Source organism: Populus euphratica, unplaced genomic scaffold, assembly GCF_000495115.2.
Source record: "Populus euphratica unplaced genomic scaffold, PopEup_1.0 scaffold55.1, whole genome shotgun sequence".
NCBI lineage: Eukaryota > Viridiplantae > Streptophyta > Magnoliopsida > Malpighiales > Salicaceae > Populus > Populus euphratica.
Genome location: NW_011499921.1, coordinates 687,824 through 698,781, shown reverse-complemented (window position 1 = coordinate 698,781; position 10,958 = coordinate 687,824). Strand labels below are relative to the sequence as shown.

At 35.1% G+C, this 10,958-nt stretch overlaps 1 protein-coding gene across 1 annotated transcript; it reads left to right on the top strand.

The window, feature by feature from the left end:
* Positions 1–9,861, top strand: LOC105135156 (exocyst complex component SEC6-like). The gene is made up of 25 exons (XM_011039898.1): positions 1–291; positions 376–414; positions 509–597; positions 712–802; positions 1,012–1,101; positions 1,250–1,329; positions 1,806–1,898; positions 2,822–2,848; positions 3,332–3,439; positions 3,602–3,740; positions 3,826–3,870; positions 4,367–4,422; positions 5,074–5,182; positions 5,423–5,563; positions 5,674–5,853; positions 6,242–6,325; positions 6,427–6,513; positions 6,730–6,774; positions 6,997–7,075; positions 7,733–7,802; positions 8,462–8,549; positions 8,673–8,762; positions 8,903–9,019; positions 9,234–9,296; positions 9,487–9,861. Exons 1-25 carry the CDS (start codon positions 163–165, stop codon positions 9,616–9,618), a joined length of 2,271 nt encoding a protein of 756 aa, XP_011038200.1. The 5' UTR covers positions 1–162; the 3' UTR covers positions 9,619–9,861.
* Positions 9,862–10,958: the final 1,097 nt, after the last annotated feature.

Genomic DNA, 10,958 nt, shown 5'->3' with positions numbered 1-10,958 from the left:
CTCCACATATGAAATGTCAAAATACGTGTCGTTCACTTCTCGCATAGTCAATTGCAATTTTCTTCAGTCTCCGTCCTCTCCATCTGAAAGTAGCAAAAGAATTCAATTCCTAAGCCAAATTTCCGTTACTTTGCGTGTAAACCTGTATTATAGAAATCCAAAATGATGGCGGAGGATCTGGGTATCGAAGCAAAAGAAACCGCTGTGCGTGAGGTGGCGAAGCTGTTGCCGCTTCCAGAACTCTTGCAATCCATTGTTTCTATCAAAGCCGATTACATTACCCGCCAACAAGTAACTTCAATTCACTCCTTTTTTCTCTCAATTTTTTTATGGATCTCAAGTCAATTAAATTGCTATTATTTTTTGGTTTTTTAGGCTAATGACGCGCAACTTAGTACAATGGTAGCAGAGCAGGTGCACTTTTTATAGATTTAATTAATTATTGCTTGTTGATTTTATTTTGTTTTGTTTTTAAATTTTAAATAATTTTGATAATGTGAAAGTGCAGGTGGAACAAGCACAATCTGGATTGGAATCGCTGTCCTTGTCGCATAAGACGATAAATCAGCTACGAGAGAACTTCATTTCTATTGAAAAGTATGCTCTTATTTAAAATAATAATAATAATAATGACAAATGCTTGTGCATTCTTTTTTATTTTTTCAATGGTTTGATTTAATAGTTATAATAATTGATTTATTTGTGTGTTAGGTTATGTCAAGAATGTCAAACTTTGATTGAGAATCATGATCAGATAAAGCTACTTAGCAATGCAAGGAATAATCTAAATACTACCTTGAAGGTCGGTGCCATCCTTTCACCTCTTAGATTTTTCGAAGTCATTGCTTGTAATTAGTGTGACAAATGAGAGTATGTTATCCTGAGTTGATATAATATTTGAGCTCTTATAAGCTGTATGTTCTGATGCCTGAAGCTTCAGCTAATATGAGTATGCTAATTTTATTATTTGCTCCACGGTTACTTTTTGGCTTAACTCTTGATTCTGTGTAGGATGTTGAGGGTATGTTGTCAATATCTGTTGAAGCAGCAGAGGCACAAGATTCATTGAGTGATGATAGAGAAATTGTTAATACTTATGAGGTAGAGCTGAGTTCTTTATCTTGTTGAGTTGTAAGTTGAATAAACATACATACATACATATATATATATATATGTGTATATATATATATATATCATGAATGTGTAGTTATAAATTGTTTGATAACTTTTTGCTGTTAATTTGTCATAGAGATTAACTGCACTTGATGGGAAGCGAAGGTTTGCATTAGCAGCTGCTGCATCTCACAAAGAGGAGGTTGGAAGATTAAGGTCCGTATCTTCCTCTTCAAGTTAATTTTGATGAAGCACAACAAATTACTACTATTAAAGAGAAAATAAATAGCACCTAAATTTTGGCTTGGCTATGAGTGCCTTCACATTTGTTTGACATTGTAGCATGTTACTGATAAAAACTACAAGTAGTTATAAATATTTGGACTTCAAAGAAAAATGTTTAACCCCTTGTGATGCCAGCCTTTGAATTATACATAAGAGATTGGAATTTGATGACAACTCATGACCCACCTCTCTGTTATAACTCTTTTCCAATTACTTTTTCCTGAAATAAAAATTCTAATGTTTGACACTTTGACTTTGGCTCAACCATGAAGCTCCGTCTCCCTTGGTGGTAATGTTGATGCAGCAGAACCTTTATAATTGATATATTTCTTTTCTCTCATGGTTTGTGTGTGCTTTTTGTAGTTTGAGGTTCAGTGAATTGATTTCTTTTTATGTGAAATGATCAGAGAATATTTCGAAGACGTAGATCGGACATGGGAAACCTTTGAGAAGACTTTATGGGGACACGTTTCCAACTTCTTTAAACTTTCTAAAGAGAGGTGCATCCCTTATTTTCTCTTGAATTTTTTGATAGTGGGTATATGAGAAGTTTGTCTGGTTCTTGGAGCCACATTTGACAAGGCCTTACTGATGTTCTCTTAGTCATCCTACCTGTACAAACTGTATATTTAATCTGAGGAATCAATCAAAACAGTGTTGTAAGTGTTTTATGGGTGGTGATAATAATTAGTTTGCCTTCTGATCATCATTTTGCAAAAGAAACCTTAACCCACCTTTTCTCTCGATAGAAACACCACCCCCAGCAATCAACTAGGAGCATTGAGGTTTGTTTGAAGTAAGCTATTTTTTTTAGAGAATGCCACATTCCTTGATCAAAGCCTTTTGCTCATCTGGTTCAAACATGTTAACTAAACCCACTCCCCTTAGTCGAGTGAGAGGTCTCACTTCAATCTGGGATTTGGGGTGGGGGTAGAGAATTTGCCACCAAAAAACTCCAGAGAACCAAAATTAAAAATCTTAATGATGGCAAATGGAGCCCATTCTGCTGATAATACCACAGTATCTACTTGTAAGCAACTTCAAAGAGCTAAAATTATGATACCTAGCATTAAGTAGTTGATCCTAATGGTACAAGAGTAAATGCTGTATTGCCTGCTCATTAACAAATGTGAAAATCTTTGTTGATTAGACAAACACGTGTGAGAGAGAATAGAGTGATTTGAGACTATTTTGCTTGATTCCTGATCCTTGCGGTATCCTGGAAATACAAAGCCAAATGATTGTTCTTGAGGATTTAATGTATATAGATCTTCTGTATAATAAATAAATTGCCCATATAATTCTTTTCATTTATTAGTTCTATTACTCTTTGCTATAGAACACAATATATGTTTTATTGACCTTGTGGTTCTTCTCCGATGCTAAACTTTATTGATTGTGCCTTTTCTTTCTACCTTCACAGCCCACAAACACTGGTTCGTGCTTTAAGGTATGTTTCTGACAAGTCTTTCAGGCTTCTCTCTTTTGTACCTAGGCTGCTGCATATCAAAATGTCCTCTCTTTCATGTTCTTAAAGTAGTTGTCATCTATTAGTGGCAAAACATTAGTTACTTGCTGAAGGTTCCAATAACTATGAGGTTTTGTATCATGTAAGATGATGATAGGAGATCTGGTAACTAGAGGTAGCATTCTTTTATAACCATTTTGTTTGTAACAGAATCCTTGCTATGATATTAGTCCATTTTGTTTAGTCAACCGTACTAGCATGATTAAGAGAGAAAGCATGCTGTGAATACATTAGTTGCTCGTTTCTCTTCTAATTTGTTTGATATGGCTTTTGATTCAACAAATGATGGTGAAATAATGAAATGTGAAACTTCATATCCAGTATGTTGAAAATTTATGACATGCTTGTTTGTCTTAATTCAGTATATATTTGAAAGGCTACTGTATCCCCTTTTCCTTTTTCTAGGGTTGTCGAAATGCAAGAAATTCTTGATGAACAAGTTGCTGAGGAGGCAGCTGAGGCTGAGGGAGGTGGTGCAATGGCAACTGTTGCAAATCCTCGCAGATCTTCCAAGTAACTTGAGTCTCATCTGTTTGTGTTTATATTTTGTTTAAACTCTGAATTACTCTCTCCACCAATGATTTTGTATGTATCTTATCCATTTGTATTTCATGCTGCATTCACCTTTGTTCCATAGTGAACATCACTAACAGAAAGTTTACTTGTGAACCGCAGAAAATCCACCGCCGCAGCAGTTGCTTCTATAAACCTTACGCAACATAAGTTGAAGATTCAGGGAAAAGGGTTTAAGGATAAATGCTATGAGCATATAAGAAAGTCAGTTGAAGGACGGTTCAACAAGCTACTAACAGAGGTGTGCTTCTTTTGAATAATGTTTCACTCGATATAAAATTCACTTCTGATGCTGCATATGATTGATAATGGTATTTGTTCATCAGCTTGTACTTGAAGACCTCAAAGCTGCCTTAGAAGAAGCTCGAACAGTATGTACAAGTGATATCTCCAATTCGCAACTATTTAATTTTCCCTGTTCCTTGAGATTGGAAACTTTTATACTCTGTCTTTTATTTTATTTAAATGATTTTCATTTGATACACAAAGGTCTTGAATAAAAAGCCATGAGATATAATAAAGGTACTATTATGAAATTTTAAGAAAATCTGAACCGGGAAAAGGATTTTTTTTTTTTGTCCCCCACAAAGCATTTTGTCTGTGTGTGCAAGCATGTGTGTATGATTGCCTCTGTTCTTCTGCTTGTGCATGTTTTCACCATTGTGCTGGGAGTAGCAGCATTTGAAAGAGAAAATAGATAGAGTCGCTTGCATTTTTGGATTTCATGTCTGCTTCTTTAAAGTGCTTTTGTGGCTGCTTTTGGCATTACTTTGCTTGTAAGTGAATTTCAGTTTATTATCTATCCATAGCTGTTGATACTGCATCATATTGATCAATAATTTATATTTATATTTTTTTGACATTTAGATTGGTGAAGAACTTGGTGATATTTATGACTATGTAGCCCCATGTTTTCCTCCAAGGTAAGGCCTGTGCTAAACCTGCTTCCTTTTGTTAATTTATCTGGACATATGCAGAATTCAGTCATATGATTTGAGGATCAAAGTTGCTCTCATTTTTTATTCATCAATCAACTATTGCAAGTTTTCTTGGTGCTGCACAATGCAATGGTTCTATATGGAAGCCTTAGTATGCTTGGTGCTATTTCGTCTGTATGTTATGCTCTAATAGTCACCCTTAATGAAGGATCCATTTTTTCTAGTTATTAGTAACAGATAGATGTGAAATTGTGGGTTGCTTTATAAGTTTCCTAGTGGTTGTAAACTGGTCCTTTGAGTCAGCTTCTGTTTCAATTGGATAGCCTAAATAGGAACTTATGTCTTTATTGGAGAGTATGATGCACTTAGATCAAACACTTCATCAGTAATTTGTATATTTTCTTGATCAAGCTTAGTATACTGCGATGTGTGATTTGATCGAAATTCTTCTTGATCAACATTAGCACGTCTAAGAAACTGCTTTGCCTTGGACTGTGAAAAACTTTAGTTGCATGAACACATTCTGCTATTTTTTCCCCAGAAACCTTTTTCTGGAGCAGAGCACCTTCTTCTTGAAATAGGTTGTAATGTGGTGTAAGAACTTTGGGATATTAAGTTGATCTTTGATGCTTGCAGATATGAAATATTCCAACTCATGGTAAACCTCTATACCGAGAGGTTTATTCAGATGCTCAGATTGTTGAGTGACAGGGCAAATGAGTTATCAAATATAGAGATTTTAAAGGTATTCACCTGATCAATAATGTGTTTGAAACATCTCATTTCATACATGTAAGAGCACCATATTGGAGGGTGACCCATTGTCCCTTTGTATGGTGCTTTCTGACTTTATGTACAATTTTCTTTTATGAGAAAAGAAAGTCAATTTTATTTTACCCAGATCTCATTTTTTTCACCCTAGGGTAATAGTAAATGATTTCTTTCATGTAGATTAAGTGGTTTAATTTTGATTGTTTACAACTAGGTAACCGGTTGGGTGGTTGAATATCAAGATAATCTGGTTGGACTTGGTGTTGATGAGTCTCTTGCTCAAGTCTGTTCTGAGAGTGGCGCCATGGATCCCCTCATGAATTCATATGTGGAGAGAATGCAAGCTACAACAAGGGTAATGATATAAGATCCCATAGCTCTACTGAGCTATTTTGTATGGAATATGTATATTATTCAGTTTTGACCTTCTCTATCACTCATCTGATGCTTTTGCTCATTTTTTAGAAATGGTACTTAAATATCCTAGAAGCTGATAAGGTACAGCCACCAAAGAAAACAGATGATGGAAAGCTATATACTCCAGCTGCTGTTGATCTGTTTAGGATCCTTGGGGAGCAAGTTCAGATTGTTAGGGATAATAGCACAGATGTCATGCTATACAGGATCTCGTTGGCTATAATTCAGGCAAGTGTAGATAAATTCTGTAGAAATAATAGCTTCATTTTTTGTCACTTGGAATTGATTTCTGAGCTCGTTTAAAAATTAGAAGAGAGTTGACAGTATCTTGAAGAATATGGTAATTCGTGGAACAATCCAGTTCACTTAATCATTTTCAGCAGTATCCCACTTGAGTCTTGCTTCAATGCCTCGATAATAGGACTTCTGGCACCTTAGGGATGACTGTTTTTATTGTGAATTTGTGCTGTGCCATCTAGCAGCGCCTGCACTTGAGTGTGTATTTATGCTTCATACTAGTTCTGCATAAGTCTCCCCTCCCCCTTACTTTCTGACCATGTGCTTGATGTTGTTTTCTGTATCCACCATTAAAATTTCTGTTACTTGTGTTTTATAGGTGATGATCGATTTTCAAGCTTCTGAAAGGAAGAGGTTTCAAGAACCTGCTTCAGAAATTGGTTTGGAACCTTTATGTGCAATGGTTTGTGGATTTTATTTTTTTTGTGTGTTTTATGCAAGTATTTTGTCATGATCAAGAGATAAGTTCCATTTTTGTTTGCCACTTGTTTTTGCTATGAACAGATAAATAACAATCTGCGATGCTATGACCTTGCAATGGAGTTGAGTAACAGCACAATAGAAGCACTACCACAAAACTATGCTGAACAGGTTATTTATATGGTTACTTTTTATTTGCTTCTGCTTCATCCATGTGTTTTCTTATAGGTATCCATGCCAAGATTTTCGGTTGCTTTACTATATAATATGCTTGAAAACAACTATTCTAATTGCACAGTTGAAATTAAACATGTAGCTTAGCTTTTCTTCTTCTTCTTCTTCTTCTTTCTCATGTTATGAAATTTATTATCCTCGTCACTTTTGCAGGTTAATTTTGAAGATACTTGCAAAGGCTTCCTAGAGGTTGCAAAGGTTTAAACAAATAATGGCAGTGGTTCCTCCTTTCTCTCTGCCTCATTTGTTGTGGAAGAAAATAGCATGGAGCTTGGTCACTGCAAATGCTATTTTCTTCCACAATCCTGATGTTTGTGTTGTTGTAGCCAGTGGCCTTGCTTAGCATACTTTATCATTTTTATGGACATTCTTTTTATGAGATGATGATAAGCTGATGCTCAATTTTCCCTTTGATGGTAGGAAGCTGTGCATCTAACCGTTAGGGTTATCTTTGAAGATCCTGGAGTGCAGGAGTTAATTGTCAAGCTTTATCATAAAGGTAAAGCAATGTTCAGATTTATCATACTCTATGCTGTTAACAACTTGTTATGTCATTTATGTTATCTGTGTTAAATAATGAGAACCAAGCTGACAATTTAAGCGCATGTCAACAGCCCAATACAATCACAATATCTATATACAGTGATGTGGGACTACATAGTAGCTTTTCTAGGACTACTTATTTTAGAAGGAAAAGGTTTTAATTTAATTCTAATATTTTAGTTTCCTTATGTTTCCTACTTTCATTAGGGCTTGCCCATTCTATTTGTTTGGGTGCCTATAAATAAACACTACATGCAGGCATTCAGTTCTGAGGTTGAATTTTTGAATAAAATAAATTGAGTTTTCTTCAAGATAGAGAGCGTCTCTCTTTTATGTTGTGTTGGTTCTACACCATGCAGTGCTTAAACGAGTAATTGGCAGAGGTCAGGTAGGGCATGATACTACCCTGGGAATACAATTCAAAAGGAGCATGTATCACTAATGGATGATCTTGAAAAATATTAACAAAATGTTTCAAGTTTAACAACTAAAAGAACATATGTTGATTTTATAGAATATTGTCCAGAAATGTTGAAAGATCTTAACTCAACCAATTTTCTTAATGCATTTGGCCCATCTAATATTGCCTCTAAGTGTTTACCTCATATTTCAGAGTGGTCTGAAGGACAGGTCACTGAGTACCTAGTTGCAACATTTGGTGATTATTTTGCAGATGTGAAGATGTAAGTTTGCTCGTTTGTCACCTTTCTTCTACTGCTTTTTCCCTTTGGGTGACATCTTGTGGGATGTTCTACGCTTACATTTGCATGGAAATTTAACTTCATTGTTTCCACATACAATTCATTTTAGTTCATGCTGTATTGCAGCTGAACGTACATAATACACTGCATTTGCTTGTTGCATGGTCTTTGCATTTCCAAGGGAAAAGTTCAGGTTTATGATTTGTGTGGGAAAGTCCCAACTTTTATAGCCAAGGCCACTTAATTGTGATCCATGGTGTGTGTGGCAAATTGAATCTGGCATGCATCCTGAGTTTAGAAGCTGGGTTCCAGCCTGCTAATGGAAGGAGAAGTGTTAGAGGAATATCACAAGGTTTTAAATAACATGGTGTGCTTTCAAGAAACTACCTCTTGTCCGTGAGATAATGGAAAAATCTTGAAGGGCTTTGCACTAACAGATTAGATAAACCCATATGATTAAAATAGTTTGCTTAGGTTTTCCTCTTATCTGGAAGTTGTTGTCTCGAAATTTGAAACATGGATTTGGGTGTGTCAATTATTTTAACTATTGGCAACCACACATGCATATAGCTTTATTGATCTTGAATCTATAGTTTAAACAAGAAAGGCTGCTCTTATTTGTTTTATTTTTCTTACCTTAGGTATATTGAAGAAAGATCATTTAGGAGATTTGTTGAAGCTTGTCTTGAGGAGACAGTGGTGGTTTACGTGGATCACCTTCTGACTCAGGTTTTATTTCAAATATAAAGTTGAACCTTTTATTTTCTTGGAAGATAATCCTGCATGTCCTCTCTCCCAGTGTCTTTCTATTTTAACATAATGTTCATTTGTAATGTGTTGTGATTGTTGTAGAAAAACTACATCAAGGAAGAGACAATAGAACGGATGAGGCTAGATGAAGAGGTTATTATGGACTTCTTCAGGGAGTATATTATTGTGTCTGTAAGTAGCTGCTTCATGTAGAAACTTGCCTGGATTATTCTATGCTTACTATATTCACAAGCTGTTTCTGTTGAGATTACCAACATTTTCTATCATCTTTTTGTTCTTTATTAATATTGATCAACTGACCTTTGTTTCAGAAAGTAGAAAGTAGAGTCAGGATACTGAGTGATCTGAAAGAACTTGCTTCAGGAGAGAGTTTGGATACCTTCACGCTCATTTATATGAATATTCTTGAACATCAACCTGACTGCCCGGTAAATGTTGCTTAATATTTCTTCATTTGAGTGATTATATTGGTCCGATAATTATTCTTCTTATACTGGGTCCTGATGCGCACAAGTGGATCACCAGTTGTCAGTGATTTCTTGCAAAGCCATGGGCAGGAAAAAACAATGCAATATAAATTTGCACGTATCAAAATTTTGTGATTAACCTAGTATCTGATTGTATCATGCTTACGAATTGCAGCCCGAAGTAGTTGAAAAGCTTGTTGGACTGCGAGAAGGCATACCAAGAAAGGATGCGAAAGAGGTGCGCGCAACCCTTGATATGGATCCAATGCATAACAGACATACTCAACGACAACTAACCTCAAATATTCCTTATATTTCTCCATTTTAACATGGGAATATCTCCCCTTGCATCATATACCATGTTAGGACTAAACAAAATAATAATAATAATAATAAAGAAGCTTATTTTCATGTTATTCCTTTCACAGGTTGTACAAGAGTGCAAAGAGATTTATGAGAATTCACTTGTTGATGGAAACCCCGCGAAGGCTGGTTTTCTCTTTCCAAAGTTGAAGTGCTTTGCAGCTTCCAAAGGATCTCTCTGGCGAAAGCTCACTTAATTTCAGTGCCGATGTGGGGGCAAAAAACATTAACTGCTGTGAGGTTAATCGTCCATAATCATCCATTGCAATGACCTGATGTATTCATTTTATTGATGGTAAATTTTGAGCTTGTATTTTCTTCTCTTATATATATATATAAAACCAACCTATTCTTTTCTTTGTAATTATGTACTTATAGATAGCAATGACTAAAGTGTTGGTGATCTCAAGTCACTGCTTTTGACGAAAGTAAAAAGTTCTCTTATTTAGCTGCTATCAAATGTTGCGAGCCAAACCATTGTAATTCCCACGAAAAAAAATCAGTCACAGCAAGAACTTTGTTGTATTTGTTTTACTGTACTACCAACCTATTAACGTGGCCATATGGTATTTTTACCCCTTTCTTTTCCCTCATCTCACCATATCCAGCTTAAATTCTATTAATATCAACAAGAATAGAAAATTTCCCTCCATTGCTTTACAGAAGCCCCATAAGAAGCTCTAGGCAATCAAGTAAATACCTTGGAGCTTGGAGTAGACCATAGGGATGCTACGCTGCAAAGATTCAGGAGTGTTTGACAATTATTTGTCTAAAATTTGATTTATTTTAAATTAAATTTCTTAGTATTTTCAGATTGTTTTGATGTATTAATGTTAAAAATTATGTATTAATGTTAAAAATTAATTTTAATATATTTTTAAGCAAAAAACACTTTAAAACATAATATTTATTATACTTCCAAACAAGTCCAAGAAGAGAAATTGGCTAGGGCCGCTAGGCACATTTGACACTGCTGCGGAAGCTGCTATAGCATATGATCTATCATCCATCTCCTTTAATGGGCATTGAAAGAACTTGGCATGGAAGACATAGCTGGGCACCACACAAGTTGATGAGTCTACTGTTCTTGCTTCTATCTTGCAAAGTTTTTGCCAGTCCACTACTTCTTCTTTCCATCCACAAATTTAAGTGTTTTTTTTCCTAATAATAATAATAATCAACTGCCTCCTTTCCAAAAAGATAATATATAGCCCTCTTTTGAAAGTTGAGAATGAAAGGTGGAGGATTTCAACATGTGAGCATGTGTTCTTTTCATCTTCTTTTTCTAATTCTCTACAGAGGAGCACAATGTCATTGTTGAAACTAAGGTTGCTCTAACTTAGTTTTCTGAAGAGAACCCACCTCTTTAAGGATCCTGTAATTTGGTTTTCACTGCCACGCACATCTTATTAGAATTCACTCTCGTCTGTTTGTGAGGTAGATTTGTTGAAATTTGATTTTTTTCTGTTTGAAATTATTATTTTTATTTTTTTAAATTGTTTTGCTAATATTAAAAAATAAATAAATTATTATTTTA